Genomic DNA, 22741 nt, shown 5'->3' with positions numbered 1-22741 from the left:
TTTCGAAGTCCAACTTCGGGTATCTTCGGAAAACAGTAAACTAAAGCTGCTGGTTCGAACCTCCAAAGCCAACCTTAGTAATCGGGAAAAGATGTACAGATATGTTTTTCCTTCTGTTAAATATAATAAGACATGTTGAAATGGTATTAAGAGTAGAAAAAAGTAACATTGATTGAAATACTTAATGATACAATATTTCGAGACTATGTATTCACACTCTCGTTTCGTCATTGTGATTTCCATACGGAAAAGAGCATTTACGTATGAGCTCAGTTATATTTCAGAAGCAGATTCCGAAAAGCGGTCATGTTAGCTCAGTGGTACACCACCGAGTGTTTAAATCGTGAGTTCGATACCCGTTCAGGTGAGATTCTTTTATGATATTCTACTTTCCTCAATGCATGAAAATTATGTAAAATAGTTACATTACAATTCATCAGTTGTATATATATTTTCATACCATCCGTTGTATATATGAGTTGAATATATATATTCATATCATTTCACGACATAAGTAATTCTTATCTTTAAAATATAACATCTGAGGTATTCACAGAACGTCGGTGTGTTATGTGTGAATATTGAATACAAATTTAAAAAATCCTGTAATAGCAATAAATAAGTTATGTAATGTATTTATTTGCAGCTACTTTCATCGCAGATAACTTCTCAATATTCGCATTACAGCATTTAGGTCGAGCATATCGAAAATCGGATCGTGGTTCAAGACAAAAAAACTAGCTAGCCCCAAACTGTCACGTAAGATTTTCACGAATCGCAAAAGTAAAGTGAAGAGATTGAGAGCGGTAATTCCTTAATCGCTCTCTCTCAACTCTCTCTTATCTGCATTTATACATATAAAAGTGTATGTATGTATGTTCCATCATAACTCATGTGTGCCTAGAGCAGGGTTTCTCAACCTGGGAGTCGCGGCCCCTAGGGGATCGCGAAGATAGGCGGAAGAGATAAATATAGTTAGAATCTAATACCAGAAATTATTTTTAAATATTATTTTTAATTTTGTTCTGATAGGCATACTTTTATTTTTTATACACACTGTAAAGAACAATAAAAAATAAGTCTACTGAACATTTTCAAAGGGTGTAGAATTCGTGTTACTATTCGGTTCAAAGTCTCTTGTCGTCGCGAATTCTGTCGAGAAATTTGAAGCTTAAAATATACAAAACGATAATCATGCCTGTTGTTCTGTATGGTTGCGAAACATGGTCACTTACTCTGAGGGAAGAACATAGACTGAAAGTATTTGAGAACAAGATCCTTAGACGAATATTCGGACCCAAGAGGAACGGGAATGGGGAATGGCGGAAACTTCATAACGAGGAACTACATAATTTATACGGTTACCCAACATTGTTAGGGTCGTCAAGTCTAGGAGGCTTAGGTGGGCAGGTCATGTAGCTAGAATGGAAGAAAGTAGAAACGCTTTCAAAGTCTTGACAGGAAGACCAAACGGAAAACGACCATTAGGAAGACCTAGGCGCAGATGGGAGTAGAATATTAAGATGGATCTCGCTGAGATAAGAATACAAATTAGAAACTGGATCCAATTGGCTAAGGATAGAAGTCAGTGTAGAGCTTTTGTGAACGCGGCATTGAACCTCCGGGTTCCATAGGCCATAGAGTTAGTTAGTTAGTAGAGTTGTTTAAAAATGAATTTAAATCAAAGAGGTATGATATAAAACTAATGAGAACTGTATATAGAAATACTAGAAAAATACACATGAAACAAAACCTGCACATTGAAATACAATTAAAATTAAAACCTAATGAGATACCTAAGCATGGTGTAATTTCACTAGTGCAGCAATGCCCGGTTCAATCTTCATGACGAACATTATCAAGCCATTTTCAACTGATAAGCGATTTCTTATCTTTGTTTTAATGTTTACCATAAAAAAAACACACTTTCGCACAAGTACGATATAGCAAATGGAATTATTACTTTTAAAGCAGCAATCACCAGACCAGGATATTCTTCTCTCCTCATCAGGCAGAACTTGTCCAAGTCTTCGTTACAGAAAACCAGTTGCAAAGACTTGTCGCATGATCATTCTATTATTTGGTCAAGAAGTTGTGGGCTTAGATCGGATACGTTAATGGCCTCTTCAATGAAGGAGTTTAACATCCATCTTGAACCAGCACCTTCGTCGTTGGGAATATAGATATTACAGTTACTGTATCCACTGTCAGTGCCGGACGCCTAAAAAAGGGGCCACATATTTCGGAGGAGGTGTGTTACTCATGTTAGGAAAGTGCATGTGCACATGTGTAAAATAGAAGGAAAACGTAATAAAATGTGCTCAAAATTAAGGAAAGGTAGGGTTTATTTTGAAAATGTTATTGAGCTTCGTGCCAACCATGGTGGCGCTTCGTAGCTAGTCTGTCGACGTCACTCATATATACGGTGACATCGTACTATACTCTCGCCCCGGGCAATGATTTTCCATGGCACTGTTCACTATAAACAAAAAAATGGATTCTACTATTATAGAAATAGGTATGTTAAAAATCCCACACAAGCTTATTATAAAACAAATTATAAAAGGGTCGCTGGCAAGAGCGTGTGATAAAAGGGGATCGTGATAGGAATTAGATTGAGAACCACTGGCGTAGAGTAATTTTAACCACATTTCTTATAGTTTCAAAAAGAGTGCTGTCGGGTTACCTATGGTGAATGGGAGGGGGATACATATAAAAGATTGCTAGAAAATGATCGATATTAGATTCATAGTTTTCGGGGTCGCTTAGATAAATAGTGAGACTTTCAATTTCGCTTAACTCCGATTAAGCTCTCATTAGTAGGGATGGGCACGAACGACTTTTCTTTGAAACTCGACTCGACTCGAAACAGACATCTTTGAGGTCTACTCTTGGACTCGGCGCGAAAAATATCTTCCAACTCGACTCGGATTAGAGTCAAGTCGAACCAAAACGACCCAAATCCTGTGTGTAGTCCTACCTAGACAATACATAGACAATAATTATTCTATCATCAATTATACTACTGTTACTACAAATAATAATAATAATAATAATAATAATAATAATAATAATAATAATAATAATAATAATAATAATAATAATAACTATTATTATTATTATTATTATTATTATTATTATTATTATTATTATTATTATTATTATTATTATTATTATTATTATTATTATTATTATGACAACACCGTGTACAAACATGAACGATAGATGGTTAATAAAGGAATACTAAAAGCTAGTTGACTGCCGACGTCGGTAGTCATGAAGTCTACAAGGCAAGGACATCATTCATTACCCTAAGCTGTAAGCGTCGGTGGACTACAGATGGTCAACTATTAACCTCTCGCCAGAAATTGGTGGCCCCGCAGCGACGATCCGTGATGGCCCAAGTTCAATTTTGAAAACTTTACTACCAGCGGCAGAGACGCGATGAAACGCCAACGAACCACAAAAATTACTCTCCCAAAATATGTTAAAATGCCTGTATGTGTGATTTGTTTATATTTAGGTGAATCAAAAAAACACAAAACAAATACGCCGGGGTGGACGCGAACTATCAATATTACGATTACTAGGCACGTGTTCTTCTGACTTCCCCACGGAAACGATCATAAAAAGCTTGGTTGTTGAAGGATAAATCATTGACGTCTTAATTTAGCCAATCAGACAAACCCCTACATCTCGAGTTCTAGGAGGTGATACCGTGAACCGTTTCAGATTTATTGCTTTCTGGTGGAGTACTATCCATGCGCAAAATTTGAGCATAATAGCCGACATGCATCTTCGGTGCCTCTTATCTTTAGTACAATTTTAACCAGAGATGGTGTGGGTCAATGAAAATTTGATCCACGACCCACCATGACCCACTATCACCCACCACCCAAATGACCCATTGGCCCACTCTGACCCATCAACCATCGTGATCCACTCTGACCCACCACCAACTATGAACCACCACTCTGAACCATTGCGACCAACTCCGACCCACCAAAACCCATCGACATCAACTCTGACCGATGACCCACGTCCTCCTCTCCATTGACTAAAGAGATTACACTTGTAATAAAACAAGACTGTGAAATTATCACTTATCGGAGTTTGAATTTCTACCGTCATTGGCTCAAGCACCTCTTTGTTACAATACTGGTGGGTCTGACCTTTACGATATATAATGGCAAAGTGTTTCTCATTTTCTGAATTAAAATGAATTTAAATTTATCATATGTAATTATTTCTTTGTTGCCTTACAGACACATTCAGTAGAAAATAGGGTGAAATTTAAAAGTTTCGAATCAAGGAAAAGTAGACCAACGTAAAAAAAAAAAAAAAAAAAAAAAAAAAAAAAAAAAAAAAAATTGAAAATGCCCATGTAATTACGTTTAGAATACAAATTTTATGGCCATTTTCTCTAACTTTATGGCTTGATTGCCTTATGCTCGGAACGCTCCATATATTAAACACCAGCTTCAGCAATTATAAATAGAAAGCAGTGGGTATAAAATTCAAAAAGAACTTTAGTTTGCATTACTCAATTTTTTTTCTCAACTAATATCAATCGTTTTCGATTATTTTTACCAATCAACCCACTATTAATTTCCACTATATAGAAAAGGCACCTCCCGTCCCCCCGCTCATAAAAGACAATTTTAAAAAATGCCAGGGCATATTCTCTTTATTTTTAATAAAGAGTTGTATGCTGAATTTCAGCTCTCAGTTGAACGGCTTGTGAGATACTAAATTTTTCGCAAAAATTCGGACTTCTACTCCCCCTAAGGATATGTATTATAATGAAAGTGACACGCGTATGATAACTTCCCAGTTGGGATTGGAGCCTGATTATATACCAAACGTCAATTCATTTGACTTTGCAATTTGACCGTGATGATTACGCAGACATAGTTACTTTCAATTTTTTATGATACATATCCTTATTTCATATGTTACAGATGATTCAAAAATATTTTTTCAAGCAGTTAGCTCCTCTAGAATCTCACAGGCTGCATCCCAAAATCCAACTCCTACTATCCTATGACAATCCAAAAGTGACTGAACTTTTTTTATTAGGAACAAATGACAAAAGAAAAATGGAGATCTTGAAAGTAAAATGTAGAAAAGCTCGGTGCCGCCAATAACTACATATTTCTCCGCCCCTTCATTCCGAACTTAAAAATAAAACTTAATTCGAATATGGTTAATTACTGAATTTATTACAGTTAAATTCCACTCACTACATGCTATAGCTACAACTATGTAACAAAAAATAACAACTGTGAAACATGTTCTGAATTACTATTACATTTCTTACGCAATTATTAAACATATTAGAATAGTAAAAGAGGATTGTTCGTGAAATAGTATATTTGCCCATGATTTTTAACTTTTTCATACGGAAAAAATTAAAATATTATTCAAGTTTTAAAATTTGCACTCTGCAAATATGTTGCCCTCTAGGCAATGGGACTAATGTGGACTAATGGGAAATGCTACACTGTTAGCGGCGCTGAAAACTTACGATTCGATTCTAATATCGGTTGATTTCGATATCTTTATGTCGCTACGTAACCACCCTGGGTGCTAATGGGAGCTTAATTGGACTTGAATTGAAAGTAGAGCTATTCACCTAAGCGACCACGAAACTATGGATTCGATACTAATATCGACCCGTTTCTAGCATTTTTGATATGTATCCCGACAGTACTCTTTTTCCAGACTGTAAGAAATATAGTTAAAATTGCTCTAGATATATTAGAATTATGTTGAAACACACACATAAATCCACTTTTATATTCTGTATAAATAGAGAGTGAGCGAGCGAGCGAGCGAGAGAGGGCGACTCAAGGCATCACCACTTCCACATTGCAAAAGCATATATCAGGAATTGAATTGAAAATCTATGTAAAAACTTTCTGCTGTGGCATGCTTCATAAGCACAATTTCAGTCTGCTCAGGTGACCATTGGGGTTCATGAATTTTTTTGCGAGCGTTCCGACTTTGGATTCTCTGTTTATACCCTCTGTTTATGCATCGAATAACTTTTCAAGAACATAAATGACATTCTGTATTATGAATGTTGAGAATTACTCTCTATATGACAAATAGCTGCAAATAAATACACTACATGATTTATTTATTGCTATTGAACGAGTTTCTTAACTTGTATTTACATCCTCATATATAATACCGACCTACTGTGAAAATTATCTCAGATGTTATATTTTAAACATAATAATTACTATGTTCTGCAATTATTATGTTATATATAAACAACTTATGTATTTTAATGTAATTATTTTATATAATTTTTCATGCATTGCGGAAAATGTAATTTTAAAAAAAGTATTGGCCCAGACGAGAATCGAACTCTCAACCATATGATTTGAAATCCGACAGCTTACCAATGAGCTAACACAAGGACTTCTAGAACTAAGCTTCTAGCAACGTATAACGGATCTCAAGATGATTATGACATTCATATCCATTACAAACGCAGTTTCTGTTCTACTTTGACTTTTATTTTAGTACTCAGGCGATAATTATGTTCTATTTCTTAATTTTGAGCATTCTTTTACATATGGAAAGATTCTTTAACGTATTTAAATGTTCCATTACGTATAGAGAGCTAAATGACAAACAAGCATGTGCTCACATTAATAAAAACGTTTCGAAATATTGTATCATTTAGTATTTCAATCAATGTTGCTTTTTTAAACACTTGGCAACAAGTCTTATTATATTTAAAAGAAGAAAAACACATCTGCAAACTTTTTCCCTTTTGCAAAGGCTGGCTTGGAGGTTCGAACCTGGCTTACTTTTTCCCGAAGATACCCGAAGCTGGACTTTGAAAATTTTTGCCTCAAAACACCAATAAAGAATGCGCTCAACCTTTTTGAGACAAGGTGTACAATAACACTATCCCTCCATTGACTTGTCATTTCTTTTCTGTTCATAGATTTTCTGCATCAGATCTCTTACAATATCTATACCTTCTGCCCCCAAACTCTTCCATGCTTTTACTGGTATGCCATCCGGACCTATCGCTTTTCTCGTCGTCATTTTTTTTTAAATCTTTATCTACTTCTTTCCGGCATACTCTTGATGTTTCTCCAATATTTGGAGTTCCATGGCCGAAAAGTTTCCTCGGATTATCTTCATTTAAAAGTTTTTCGAAATAACCGGTCCATGTCTCCTTGATCCTCTCCTCATAAGTAAGTCTTCTTTTATTCTTGGTCATCTTTTATTTGTCTAATATGAGTCTTTTGAAGTCTTATCTCTATTTTTTGCTAACCTATATATAGCTTCTTCACTCCCCCTGGTGTTTCAAGTTCGTCATACATTTCATCCCAGGCTTGCGCATTTGATCTGGCCACTACTCTTTTTTGCTGCCTTTTTGGCCGCCTTGAAGCTACATTTATTCTGTTCTGTTCCAGAACGATTACACTTTTTATTTGCTTCTTTCTTTGTGTTAATAGCTTCTTCGACTTCCTTGTTCTCTTGGACTCTTTCTTTTTCTGCAGGGAATCTTTTGCTGAAGCTTTACCCAAAGTTTTCTCTGATGTGTTCCGCCTTCCACCATTTTTGTACATTCTCTTCTTGCAGGTTTACTCGTTCCATAATTCTTTCTTTGAACAATCCCCTTAATTTCTTCTCTTTCAGTCCTCACTATCTAATTTTCGACTCTTCATTTTACGGCATCCTATTGTACCTGCTTGCGGACTTCCACCCTACACTCACCATTTTGTGCTGCGGAACACGCGTTCATCATTTATTATCTTGCAGATATAATAAATATTATTATTATTTAAGATTGCTATTAACTTTAAATACGAAAGTTGAATTGCAATTGCATGTATTGTGCACAGAATTATTTCGATGTTGTATACAAGCTGAAAACATATTTTCACTGTTACATAAAAGTGGGAAGTGCAATCACTCACAGCCAATAGAAAAAAATAGAACGATTTCTAATGTTCCCTGAAAAAAAAAAGTCCACTATAATTTAAATTAAAAAAATACGTTTCGACATCTTGAATTATCAATTGAAGCTTTTCGCTTCGTGTAATTCTGAAACATTGACTTTTAAAAATGAAATATTTAAGTTTTACGTCCCACGGTTATGCCGCTAGGCTAAAGGAGACAGTGATGAGAAATGAATGAAAATGGTGGAATGAAGAAAGTACGAGGAAACGGGAGAACCCCGAGAGAACCCACGCATACAGTGTTCGTTCACCACAAAGCTCACTTGGCAACACTGATTTTTAATTTAGCCTTTACTAGTTTCTTTACTAAATTCTTAAACTGCCATCAAATTCTTTCAGCTTGATCGAAACTGATTTTCTCATACTTCCGGGATATGTGTAAGGGAGTGTTTTTTTTTTCTTAACTTATGTTTCTCTAAAACCTTTTCTACTATGATATTCGCACAGGAATACACTTCATAAGCATAACTTTCTTGAAGACTTAATATACATAGGAAGGGATTAACAGGAAATAGAAAATTATAAGATATATAGAGTTAAATAAAAACTGCGAAACAAATCTGAAGTTGCTAGCTCAATCTATTCAAATCTGTATAAGTATAAAATGTGTAAAGAACAGAAGAGCAAGTTAAGAAAAGCAAGAAAAGGAACGCCTTTCACAATCCGTTCTTCAAAGTTTGTTCGTGAAGTGACAGCTCACGCTGGTAAAGAAATCATTAGCTTCGGAGAGTAAAACCTACTGCAGAAGTCAAAGCTGGGAAGATAAAAATGCCAGATGTGCAAATTTTACACAACAGAGTATGAAAATGACTTTAGATCATTAAAAGGTAATTATGATTTGATAAATTGTACATCTGGATTGATTGCATTGATAGACTCGACTGTTGGAAATAACGCGGACCAATAAAGATAAGTTCAGTAGGGAAGTGACTATTACTTTTGGTTTAGTAGTGAAGATTGGGTATTCCCAGGGTTGATCTGTAGTTGAAACAAACGAATCTCAGCGTGCACATACATATATAAAACATTTGGTTTTGTGGCGGATATTGAATGTGTTTCAGGGTCGGTCTAGAGTTATAACAAAGGAATCCTTGTGTGAAAATACAAATATAAAAAGTATTTGGTTTAGTGGTGAAAATTGGGTGTGTTCCAGGGTCGGTCTTGACTTAGAACAAAAGAATGTCAGTGTAGACATGCACATTAAGAAAGTGTACTCGTATAGAGATTAAACCCAAAGATGAAAACACACCCCGGAAAGCAATTTATTGTGTCAAATTAAACAAATAGTTCCAATTAAACATAGGTTCAGAAACTTGTCCTTTCAGAGGTATAAGCCATGAAAAGCATAATAAATAAATAAATAAATAAAATTTTAAATTAGCTAGTTTAACTAAGTGCCCTAAGGAAAGCTATCTAAGATATTCTCCACGAACTTACTCTTTGCTCCATTTAAAAATCAACGTTGCAGTATTCGTTGTACAAGTACTATATGATTGTGAAGCATGGAAAGTTAGATGGAGCGGAGAGTAAGTTCGTACAAAATATCTCTGGCTGTTTTTGTTATACCTTTTAATCAAATTAGGTTAACTTACAATTTTACTTTCTTACGCTTTCGAAAGATTACAGTTCTGAAAAGACACATTTCTAGACTCATGATTTTTGTCTTCTTCCATTGTAATGAATCATCTCCTGAAGATCGTCTTCGTCATTTGCAGCTACGCAGAGGCTAAAAAACTGAGCGTTGAAGGTTTCTTACTGTCAAAACCTCGCCTCTCATTACGGAAATGAATAAAATATTGCGAAAATATGGAAAATATTCCAAATAACATGTCGGAATTTTAGGTGTAATTTTGAATACATCCCGTGACAGATATATAACATACCTTTTAGTTTCTTCCATGAAAATCTAATTTTCTACCACTCTATACAAACATATAAAATTATTATGCTAAAGTAAAACTATGCCAAATCTCCAAACATTACCATAAAATTTCAAAAAATAAAGTAATACTTCTGAAAAATACCTGCAAAGTTGGAAATCCGATTCCAACGAGGAAATTCGCCATCCAATTAACTAGCACTGCAATGGACATGGCAGCCGGGCGTGGTCCCTGGGAAAAGAGCTCGGCAGTGATCATCCAGGGAATCGACCCAGGTCCCACAGCAAAGAACACCACAAAGCTGAGCGTTGATACAACTGAGAGGTACGACATCCAGTCGATCATTTCCTGCACATAACCAAAAAACTCCTATTAACGGGCGGTAGTATCACCTTTCCCAAGCAGCCGGAGGAGAGAGGCAATACCTACATCAAAACTTTCAAACAAGCTGATAAAAAATAAATAGAAAACGCAACTAATGGGACCGTGCTGTGACGTCACACATAAATGTGAGCTTCTCCTCCAAGCATTGTTAGGAAAGATTTCAGTGGAAAATGAAACAAAAGTGAGCCAGAAGAGGCAGTGAAGGTGTAAGCAAAGGCAAATTAATAATTAATTAAATCATTTAAATACAAAGCTAAAGTTAATATCATGCATCAAGTATTTTAGTTAGTAAAAAAAAAAAAAAAAGTTTAGTAATTAAAGCATATTATGATATCTAAAAACGAGAAACAAAAGTCGTACTTAATAATGAAGCATTTTTGCAGGGTGATATGCAAAAAAATTTTAAGACAGCGTATAAAATTAGTCGACCAAAAGTTGACAACGTGGCCGACACAGCACTTACAAATATACAAAACAAATACACAGAACAGTTGATTTTTCATTATCCTAGACATATAGAAATCAATCAATCAGAAATGGAAAACATTGTTTCTTGAGTATACAAACAAACTAAAATTTGACGTTTATAGAACTTGAGAAGGAACAAGGAATATTTCAACTAGGTGTGCTTACCTGTCTACCGAAATATACAGGGGGTGGCCCAAAAGTAGGTATACAGTTCCGTACTGATCTAGATATGGCATTTTATATAATTTCTTACAGTTATCCATACACATACTGACTTCATTTCTTTTACTATTTGTTCTTAATTTCTTTTCCCTTATACCTTAAACGAGGAACAGATCGAAGCAACTAAACTCATTATTTTAATAAACTAAAATGTCATATTTGACCAATGCAGGACTGAATACCTACTTTGGGCCACCCTGTACATTATTCCTATTTTTAATACTTTCAATTATATTTTCCTTGTTAATAAACAAGCAATTGCCTGTGTTTTCCTTTTCTATTGATTAATTGATTACAAATAAATTAATAAAGACCAAATTATGACATTAAAATGTTTTAGTTTCAGTGAAAGTTAGTTTATGGTTTTAATTTTTAGTTCATATGGGGATAATTATGATTTTAAAGGTAATTTAATTGCACAATTTAATATTCTTTTGCTAATTATTACAATCAAACAATCCAATTGTAATTTGAAACACCACACTTATTTAAATTCCAATACAGGTATCAAAAATCAACTATTCTACATTAAAATACACAAATACAAAGAAAACAAGCAGTGCTTTAGTTGAGTTGACATCCGCTATTTATCATGTCCTGCAACAAAACTGTAATGTCATAAATAAAATGTATACAAGATGTTTCAAAATCGTGGCAACAACATGAGAATTTTTACTTTTAAGAATATGTACCCTGATAACAATGTTAACTTGTTCTGATGTTGAGAACTGGATCACAAAGTCGTGTTTTAAGGCTAATGCTAAAATTATTTGTTTAAAATAAAAGCGCTGACACAGTGAAATTACATGTTGTTATTCCAAGCGGTATCAAGTAACAGAATGGTACCATTTGAAAATTTTAATCTACATCGGTTGGAAACTGTATTCACATCAAATTTTAAATTAATAATATGTACTCTTCCCCTCCTGTTCCAAAACAAGTAATTATTATTTTAACAGTTTTCGTGCCTGAAGCTGAAATAATCTCCTCCCTCATTTTTTTTTTTTTAATTCACAGTTTCAGATCTACTTAAATTACAGAAATAAATGTAATTTGATCTAAAATTACAAAATAAAATCTGCTCTTTTTGAATTTATAGGCATTTTATACTTTTATTAAATATCTTTCAATGGTTAAAGAAATCCAGAAGGTTCTGTCGTTATCCTCTTCTTTATGTCAATACCGTATCATATTCTCGTCACATCTCCTTTTCGGTCTAGCCAAAGGCCTCGGCTTGCCAACATTAACTACTTATCGTTACGATATTGACTGTTTACAATATTTCTCCATTAAAAAAAAAAAATAAAATAAAATAAAATAAAATAAAAAAAATAAAATAAAAAAAATAAATTTCTGCAATTTCTTCATTTTGTGTTCGTATTTCTGCAACACAAACCTAATCACACTTCTGTTTGCTCGTATCTTGCTTCAAAAAATATGATACCTGAAGAAAAGTTGTCATTAATGTTAGAATTTAGTGTATACGCAGGGGCATTGTTTAAAGATATCAGACAGTGTTAGTCGTGAACAATCGGACAAGGTGTTGGGAAATTGCAAGTACAAAAGAGAGGCGTTATTTGTCTGTGGAATATGAGACATAAGCGGCTGAAGATATTCATATTTAGGTAGATGAGCCAAGAGTGGCAGTTGATATATTACGTTTAATGTAATGCCAAGGGTAGCTTACGTTATTGGAATATTTTGTGGAATACATGAAGGTTCCTGTATAATAATAGTGGCTTGTGGTTATGGTATAAGCCAAATGAAGGTTGACAGTGGGAAAAAAAAAAGTAGCAGCGAATATTACTAGTTATTGTTAGTAGTTAGGACGGTTGATTGGAAAGTTACTTTAGAATTTAAATACCCCTTTGCTTTTAAGCACTTTCCTACTACCTAAAAACGAATACTTTATTTTTCTTTCTCTAGTGTAATTGACAGTATGGAGCCCATAGGCGTTTCTGATATTTGTATCTAATTCCCTTTTAATTTTTGGTTTTGGTTTTCGCCGTTTACTTTGGCATGAAGACATTACATGTTTTCTATGAATACGAACAGTTTGCGTTCCAACATTGTTAATAAATCTTAGATATGTCATTCTTTCGAGCAGAATGGCTTACTATATTCGCAAGAATAGTGAAAGGAAAGTAAATTAGGAAAACACCAAGCTGTGAAAATTAAGGCTACAAATACAAACAACTACTAGCAATATGCAATGGCATTAACCCTTAGTTTGCGACGCTTGAACGCCCAGAATGCTTCACGGTACGGCGGGGAATTTAAATATAGTCTGTAGTATATGAAACAAAAGCGTGTAGCATCACTTCTATTGTGCACAGACATATGAAGTAAAAAGTATTTTGTTGCCCAGGGTCTCTACTATAATTTTTGGTGTCATTTGAGATACCCTAACCAAAAACCAGCGGTCCTTGCGAGTATAAAGGACCCACGTGGTGGAACGTCATATCACGTCAACCGTACCGTGCGATTTTCTTTTTTGCGTGATATGACGTCTCCCGGTTTCTAAGGGTTAATATTATCAATTGTCACAGAAAACATTTTACGACAACGAGAATTTACAGTTACGTCCAGTGATGGATTTTAAGGGGAATTACATATATATACTAATTCTTGTGTACATACATATACGAAACACAGACCTACAGGTTAACGTCAGTTCTGCATAACATATACTCCCACCATAAACTGAAGGTTTTGAACATACAAATAAAGCCACCGTTCGGCTTTCTTTTAAAAAAAATAATAACGATAATAATAATAACTTTTGGACACACTCGTATAGAACGTGCATTAATACTTAGCCTTCACATAAAGAACTGAAAGAAGTGGACAAGTCTGACAGAAGAATCATATCTACAGTTAAGAGCAGTGGTGCTATTCAACCGGTTCGCTAGAACCGATTGTCAAATTATTTCGAGTTAGCAGAACCATTTGTTATACCCAGGCATAATTTAGTTTAATTATCTTTGTTTTTAGAAATTCTTGCAGCTACAGGGTTAAACGTATGATTTCTCAGAACAAGGTATAAGCGTTTTTTTCTTAATCTCAAATGCTCAGATATCAAGAATGAGAACTGATATCACATGTGTGAAGTGGTGAGGGTTATTTATTTGAAACGCATACATACCATTATCAACAATTAGCGATCCATTGCTGGATTACGATCTTTCCAATACTTTTTGACAACCATCTATCTTGAATAATCTGTTTCCAACATATTTGCAGTGCTACCTAATTTTGTCACACCACCTTCTATTAGGATGCTAGGTAGGTTTCTACTTGTCACTTGTGGTATCCAGTAAAAACTTTGCTTTTGTCTACCTTGTGTCGTTTGCTTCCTAAGAGAGTTATATCTACCTATCTACCTTGCCATATCCATCTACTCTCTCTCTCTCTCTCTCTCTCTCTCTCTATATATATATATATATATATATATATATATATATATATATATTACAGAACCGGTTGTTAAAAATTGAATTAACATCATTGATAAAGAGCGCAGTGTTTCTGAGAAATTATTGTCCATATTGTGGAATAAGACTCTAAATAAGATATTATTGCTTTGCTGGTGTTCTTTTTAACTTCCGAAAATGGTATTTAGAAAATATTTAAGGTCCTGCAAAGTTAAATCACCTAAGTGCTTACATTTATTTTTTTAATTAAAATTTTGCTATACAAACTGCTGGAGGACGCCACCGATGTCATTTTCAGTGGCATTGTTTACAAAAATAATTCCAAAATGGTTCTAAGTATATGTCTTAATGGAAAACAATAGGCTTTTCTCCGATTTCCACACGCTCAGATTTTTACATCAGATCTCACTTTTGCACTTACGTGAACAACACCATCATCTCAATGTTGCTGCCAAATGATCTTAGAAACATTTTGTAAAAAAAACCGAACAAAATCCTTGGTTTCTTAATTTTTTCATAACGAAGTGGCAATCTAGAGTGCTACAACATTCGCTCAACCAAAGAACTGACTTCAACTACAAATACTTCTACTATAAACTGCTGTCTTGTTTGATTTCAAACCCTGGAAAAAACGGTGAGTTTAAATGCAACCATTATACTTACAATGCCTTGGTCTCCGTACTCAGAAAGAAATATCATACTTCTTGACCAGTAAATAGTGCGATACTGTAACATTAATATTACGATTCGTAAAGAAGATATCAGTATAAAAGTTTTTATGTAGAGAGCATTTTGTTTTCGAAATACAAAGTTCATGACGAGTGCATTGCTTACTTGTAAATAAATTACGAAAAGGATGACTAGAAATACGTTAGGGAGTTATAAAAATGAAATCAATTAAAATTATGATATTTTACGAATGAAAATTTCCATTTTGTTAGGCAATGCTTTTGCATACAGAGTTGTTCATTTCGAGAGTGGCATAAACTTATATTTACTATTAAGAAGATGACAGAGTGAAAAATTCGCGATTTCTGCGAAACAAATATTAACATTCTGAAAAGTGTAAGAATGATTAAAATGATCATAGAAGAGTATAAAAAAGAAATGAATCAGAAATATATGCGAACTTGAAGAGCCAATTACATGTGAACACGGAAAGAAATATCTGAAGTTCTCCTCTCTGAACTATAATACAAGAAGAAAGAAATTAGGATTGTATTTCATTTCGGGAAAATATCATGACTCATTATAATAAAAAGCTCTCAATATTACGTAAGAAGTACAAAATAAACACAGGATTAATCTAAATGAGAATTGTAACTATCTGACTGGTCTAGTAGCCATTAAAACTGTTTTCCAATCTGATAGTTTAAAACGAACAAGATTAATGGAAAATAGTATGTTAAGAGAATGCGAACGCCTCAGCCGCGCTAGAATACCGCTTTTCGTGAGATTAGCGAAGTCAAGCAGACCAGATCTGGTCAGAGGAAAAAAGGATGACCATTCAAACTCGCCAGTGGTGTTAGTATTATGCCGTCCATCCAACGTCGTAAGGCCAATTGGGGAGCTATTTGAAAGAAAGAGGTAGTGCATTCTGGTCTAGAGTACCGGGTCTGCTTAGAGGAAAGATGGGTGATCATTCTTATCCACCAGATAATATTGGCATTGTGGCGTCCACCTAGCGTGATAAGGCCAATTGGGGAGCTGCTTGAAAGAAAGAGCTGGACTAGAAAGCCAAAATTAATGACGAGGGGGCAAATGTGCTGACCCCATATCACCTCAAAGGATATATAGGAGGCCACAAGCACGATGATATTCCCTGGCCTTCTAAGAATTGTTGTGCCAGGAGTTCAGGAATAATTATATCTAGAGAACATTTAATAACGAAACTTTTTTGTTCAGAATCATGTTGCAGCAAACCCTGAAAAACTAGGAGCTCTCCTTATTAGTATGTCCGAAATAGTTATTTCTGCGCAGAATTGACGAATTTCGAAATAATGATTAGTTTTGCATTGCTATAACACAGCAAAACAGACAATAAATAATGAAACGAACAATGTAAAATGAGAATATATTCTCCATTGGATTTAATGACAAACTGCACGTTTACTGTGCATTTAACTTTTGTATATAAGAAACTCAAACTTTTTCAAACAATTTCTTATTGTTGCAATAACTAGCTTGACAGCAACAGAGATCAAACAAAACACTACTATACAACAAATTTTTAAGCCAATAACAACAAATTCTAGAAAAAAGTTGATGACATCAAAAGGTTGAAAAAAAATGAAAAAATATATACTTAAGAGGAATTCAAGAAGATTTACGAACAAGTACAATGAGCACAGAAAACCTTAAATGCAAGCCACGAAGAAAAATGACAATATAATGAAACTATGAGGGAAGGCATCAAATAACGTGTTTGACATTCCGTTAAAGAACTAACGATCATACTACTCGTAAAACGTACTAACGCTTGGATGGATTTCTAATTGCACTTTTTATACTAATCTAAGGGTGCTAAATCTAATTAAGCTATTTTCAAACATTTCTATCCACGAGGTCACTAGAAAAATGATCTGAAGGTTCAAATCTTTGAAGCACTACTGCTTGTCCCACTGATAAAAACGCCCACGCTCGGGATATTTCTATTAATTTGAGGACATTTTTTATATTAATTTGAGATTGTTAAATTCAATAAAACTACTCTTAAACACATGCGTCCATGGGTTCCTAGAAAATTGATCTCAAATGTGGTATATAAATGAATATAAATATCCCAAATTCTAGGTAATTTTTCTCGTGACTCCATGAACGGGTATATTTAAAAACAGTTTTATTAGATTCAACATCCTCAAATTAGTATAAAAAGCGCAATTAGAAATGTATCGAAGTGTAAGACTTTTAGTATTAGCGTAAGCGGTCTCCCAAAGACCTCAGCATTGAGGTAATATTTCTCGTGACCCTCTATGAACGGGTATATTTAAAAATAGTGTTATTGGATTCAGTATCCACAATTCAGTATAAAAGCACAGTTAGAAATGTATCGAAGTGTAACACATTTTGGTATTCCCATAAGTGGTCTCTCAAAAGACCACAGGTTTGAGGTGATATTTCTCGTTACCCCATGAATGGGTATATTTAAAAATAGTTTTATTGCATTCGGTATCCTCAAATTAGTATAAAAAGCGCAATTAGTAGCGTATCGAAGTGTAACATTTCTACTATTCGCATAAGCGGTCTCTCAAAAGACCACAGCTTTGATGTAATATTTCTCGTGACCCCATGAACAAGTATATTTAAAAATAGTTTTATTCGATTCGGAATCCTCAAATTAGTATAAAAAGCGCAATTAGGATTTATTCAAGCATCCGCACTTTTTGCTAGTAGCATAACCGTTACTTCCTTGAGGTAGAACTTTCAAAATGTCAACTTATTAATTGGTTAGCAGGGATATTGGTATATATATATATTACATTGCTCAACTGTTTTGAAATCAATTGCTGAAAGTAGGAAAAACAGAATAAACTTCCAAATATATTAGTCGATACAAATGAAGGCATGTAAGTTCATACTTACATTTTCATTTGTGAGAGAACTTAAGAAAAAACATACTTACAACAACGTTCGCTTACATATTTCTAGATTACTAAAGAAAGAACATGGAAGTTACTTTATTAAAAGCAGATGCATTACATACAGTACAAGCTCTTAATTAGTAGTTATTGACAGAATGACACTGAAATACACAAGTTAGAATTTAGTATTATACAGATAGAGCTGAAAGGAAAAAAAAAATGGAATCTTTTGATAAATGCGCCAGAAAGTATTTACAAATAGTGCTATATTTTACTTTAATTTTAAAAATGTAACTTTTATATTTGTAGTAAATGGGCCATTTTAGTAGTTTCGTATTATCAGTTAATTTTATCTAAAGAATTAACACGTGGCAGCTTTGTAAATACATTTTTACGATTATATACATTTGTTTGTTAAGATAGCAATCTACTAGTTGAATCAAATGAAACTACAAAAAATGATAATGTATTATTATTATTATTATTATTATTATTATTATTATTATTATTATTATTATTATTATTAATTAATGGTAAAGGAATTATAAAATATCTTCTGGAAATTTAAACAATGGGAAAGAATTGATTGCTAGTGTTTTTATGAATTCAATAAAATGCATTTTTCGTAGTAATACGAGTATTTAATCTCGTACAGCCATTCTCTGCTCCAATTATTCTTTTAGTGATGTAATAAAATCCAGGAGTTTCCAAATATTTACTTCATAGAGTGGAAAAACGACTCTAACCAACTTGAGTTAAAAAGATGTTTCATTTAGGAGTTTAGTAGCCAACATAATTTTTGAAAAATGTTTCGTTTAAGAATTGAGAGGCTTTAAAAATGCTGCTGACGATTTTCAGAAACATGTAACTTATAAATAAATTGATTCACTAGCACTGCTAAACATTAAGCAAATGTTCCTTGGTTTAGTATTGTTTGGAGTTTAATGACCCCTTTTAGCACCGAGGATATACGATACATGTCCTTATAGCTTAACTGGAATTCAAAGAGCGAAACTTCTCATCGAAAATCGAACTTTGGTTCCCGCACCAAAGCACGTACTGTTAATGCTACGAGTGAGCTTGATCAAAGAAAAGGAATGGTACTTGCGGAGGTCATGTCAAAATATATTCGTTGAGTAATGGCTACGTAACTGATTCGCAAAAAGGGAGGCAACTATTATTTCTTCCTTTCTAAAAGTATACTAATGTTTGTGAATCACACGATATATTTATTTATTGAATATTTTGGTATATATTGTAACGTACCACGTGCTAGTGTTTATAAACAATGACACATGCTTTTGTTTATAAACATTAACCACATGTGTTTACATTAAAGTACTACACCTCACGTGAGATTACTACAAGAAGCAAATGATAAACCACCAGCGCCACCTATAAATTACATGACGACATGAGAGCACCAGCGCCACCGCCGCTCGAAGCACCTATACGTTGGAGAACATCCAGCGGACAAGCACCATTCTTTCATTGGGTTCCCCTCTTCTTACTTCCCTAGAGCACTATAAGAAACCTAACCTCAAAGCCTCTAGTCTGCTACAGGACTCTTAGCTTCCCTTCTACCTGGTTTAGCTTGCTCAAGGCTCTGTCGGGATTTCAACCTCAGTTGCTCAGCTTGCTTCGGGGCTCTGTAACTTTTTCACCCCTTCACTGCTTGCCTACAACATTAATTGTTTTTTACACCATTCTACCTAGCTTGCTTTAAGCTCTATAGAGATCCTGTCCTTGGCCACACGGTCTTCAGTTACTTAATTTTTATCTCACAATAAATAAATAAAAAAAATGTATTAAGGTTGGTGTAAAGGGACAAGTTTTGCCGATAGATGTCACTGCAGTCTTCGTATCCCTCTCATGTATTTTTTACCTTTCACGAAAATTCATGGTTTCTCTTGCAAATTCCAACGTAGAAACTCCAATTTTTTAGAAAGGAACTTCATAACATATCGAAGGCTAGAATACGTGCCGATTTTTTATTTAGAATTTTCTTCATTGTTGAAATGGCTTGATTGTTGAAATGGACTTCCAAACCTTTAACAATATAACTGTTTCAAGAATGAAGAAAATTCTAAATAAAAAATCGGTACGGATTGTTGCCTTCGATAGGTTATGAAGTTCCTTCTCTAAAAATTTGGGGTCTCTAGATTGAAATCTGTAATAGAAATCGTGAATTTTCGTGGAAAGTAAAAAATACATGAGAGAGATACGAAGACTGTGGTGATATCTATCGGCAAAACTTGTCCCTTTAAACCATCCTTAAAGTATTTCTATAAATACTATTATTATTATTATTATTATTATTATTATTATTATTATTATTATTATTATTATTATTATTATTATTATTATTATTCAATAAATAAACCGGTAGAACGAGTCATTTCCACACACTAATTTACTCAACCTAGTGCTACCTACTCCTGCACTAGCAAACCTTTTGCAATATTGATTCTACAGATAGCATTCCTTTGTTTTGCGTTAAACCACTTTCACTGTACTCACTCCATTTAAAGTTTTGATTTTCTTTAAAACTGCAGTGGATATTTTCCTAAGCATTTAGCTATTAAACGAACATTTTTCAATTTACGTTAGCTATAACTCCTTCTACTGTCTTTGCTGTTATGAATTATTTTCCGGAATTTTTTAATAATATTTTGTATGTATTGAAAAAAGACGGTAGAAATACGCGGAAGGAAAATCTAGACCAATACTGTTAAAGATCTGATGATCATATTATAGTATGCTTTCTCATTAAGATTTTAAAAATAATACATATAATGGCTACATGATTACAAAATAAAGTTTAAGACAAGAGAACAATGATCAATTGAGTTCAATGATACAAAATCGTAAAGAGAAAATGATTTGAAGTGTATGAGTATCAAATTTACAAGGTGTTACAAATATGTGTCACAGTACTTTGGGAACAGTTTCGTCACATCAAAATAAGAAAAAAAATATCATATGGACCTGTGCTCAAAAGTGGATAGTTTCGGAGTTATAGGGTGCCGAAAACGTGAAATAAGTAAATTTTAAAAGTTCATAGCTCCACTACTATGGGGTCTGTCGTAAGTCGGGTCAACACATCACTGAGGAACTGGTATGTGAGCTATCCAAATATCCATTTTTAAAAATGTTCCAGTACTTGCACACCAATTTTTTAACGAGGTAGGTGCAGAGTGATTAAGTACTCCCAAACAGACTCTCTAAAAATGATTGTGCAAGTAACGAAGGTTCTGAAGGATGGATATTTGGATAGTTCACATCCTAGTTCTTCAGTGATGTCTTGACCCGCCTACGGTCGGTCCTATAGTAGTGGAACTATGGACTTGTAAAGTTCATTTTTTCACGTTTTCGGTACCCTATAACTCCGAAAGTATGCACTTACAACCACATGTCCATATGAACTTTTTTCTCCTTTTGATGCGAGGAATCTATTCCAAAAATATTGTGAGAAATTTTTGTAACACCTTGTATATCACGTATATATAGAATCATCATAACAGGCTAGCAGTACGAAAAATTGAACTAAAGCGCTAGAAAGAAAGAAAGAAGAAACAATGAAAAATGATCTCTGAATTGATATTAGTTACGAATCAAAAATCTTTAGAAAATTTATAGCATCCGCAACTGTAGTCAGAATGAATCGAATAGTGAAGAATTATAAAGTTTGTTATAAAACTACCAGTTTCGAAATCTGAAAAAGAAAATTATACTTTTGATGAGACTGAGAGAGTAGCTGAGAGAGATTAAAGAAAGAAACATGTTAGGATTATTCGTACTGAATAATATAAGGTTGAAATTTCCAAATTTCTGTATCATCCTTTAATATCCAAATTGTTATTTTATTACTATAATTATTTCACTTACATTTCAGTGAAACTAAGCTAATATCAGAATCAGGTTTGTTAGAGTGTTTTTAGTTTAGATTTTAAATACAGAATTTCAATAGCATTAATTATAGAAACTTGAACTCCAAGAATACCGGAAATTACAAACATACAGAAAACCAAACTGAAGAAGATTAAAGTTCTCCTCTTGGAGAAAATTATTGATACTTTTCAGCTTATATGAAAAAGTACCATTTTATGCTCATATATATATATATATATATATATATATATATATATATATAAAGTGAACTTAATATTAAGCTGAAAGTGATATCATCAAACTTTTACGATTAGTTTGTTTGTTTTGTTTAACCTGTTTGTTAGATACACTGGATTTATTATTATTGTTTAGAGTTATAATCAACTGAACTTCATTACTGATTAATTTACAAGAAAGCACAGGATAATACATGGATATATTTATAAAGCAAATGAAGTTTACATAATGCTTTAATGTGTAATTTTATTCTTTATCGTTTGGTCCTGTAGTTTGGTGGATATATTTGCGTGTATCTCATAAAACATGAAAAAACAAAAAAAGAAAAGACAGACGAAAAGACAGGAAGAAGATATATTCTGTTAAAATATAATGTGGATGTAAATTTTTACAAGAATTTTAGGAATTATCCAAAAATGGATCAAAAGATTGCAATCTTGGCCAATAATTAGTTTTTGGATCAGGGGCGCCAAAATTTTTGAACGGATACTAAATGAAGTTTTCGTAATTTGTACGAATAAGCACGTCATACTGAGTTAAGTGACAGTTTGAGTTTGGCTACCTATATGTAGCTCCCCAGATATAAGGCCTACAAGAAAATTTTTGACTGAAGGGGTCATAAAATTTTTGAACGGCCCTAAATCGAGTTATCG

General features: G+C 33.6%; 1 protein-coding gene across 22 annotated transcripts in view; it reads right to left on the bottom strand.

The window, feature by feature from the left end:
- Positions 1 to 22741, bottom strand: part of Glut1 (Glucose transporter 1) — a 942408-nt gene that overhangs the window by 83702 nt on the left and 835965 nt on the right. For 21 of the 22 annotated variants that reach the window (XM_081744242.1, XM_081744243.1, XM_081744248.1 and 18 more), the window contains one exon: positions 10016 to 10240. In XM_081744242.1, the coding sequence (XP_081600368.1) occupies positions 10016 to 10240 (225 nt within the window). The remainder of the gene's footprint in view (positions 1 to 10015; positions 10241 to 22741) is intronic. The other variant, XM_081744229.1, reaches the window with a different exon arrangement.

The sequence above is a fragment of the Thermobia domestica genome, chromosome 17, assembly GCF_964235325.1.
Source record: "Thermobia domestica chromosome 17, izTheDome1.hap1.1, whole genome shotgun sequence".
Lineage (NCBI taxonomy): Eukaryota > Metazoa > Arthropoda > Insecta > Zygentoma > Lepismatidae > Thermobia > Thermobia domestica.
This window is presented reverse-complemented; position numbering and strand designations above follow the sequence as displayed.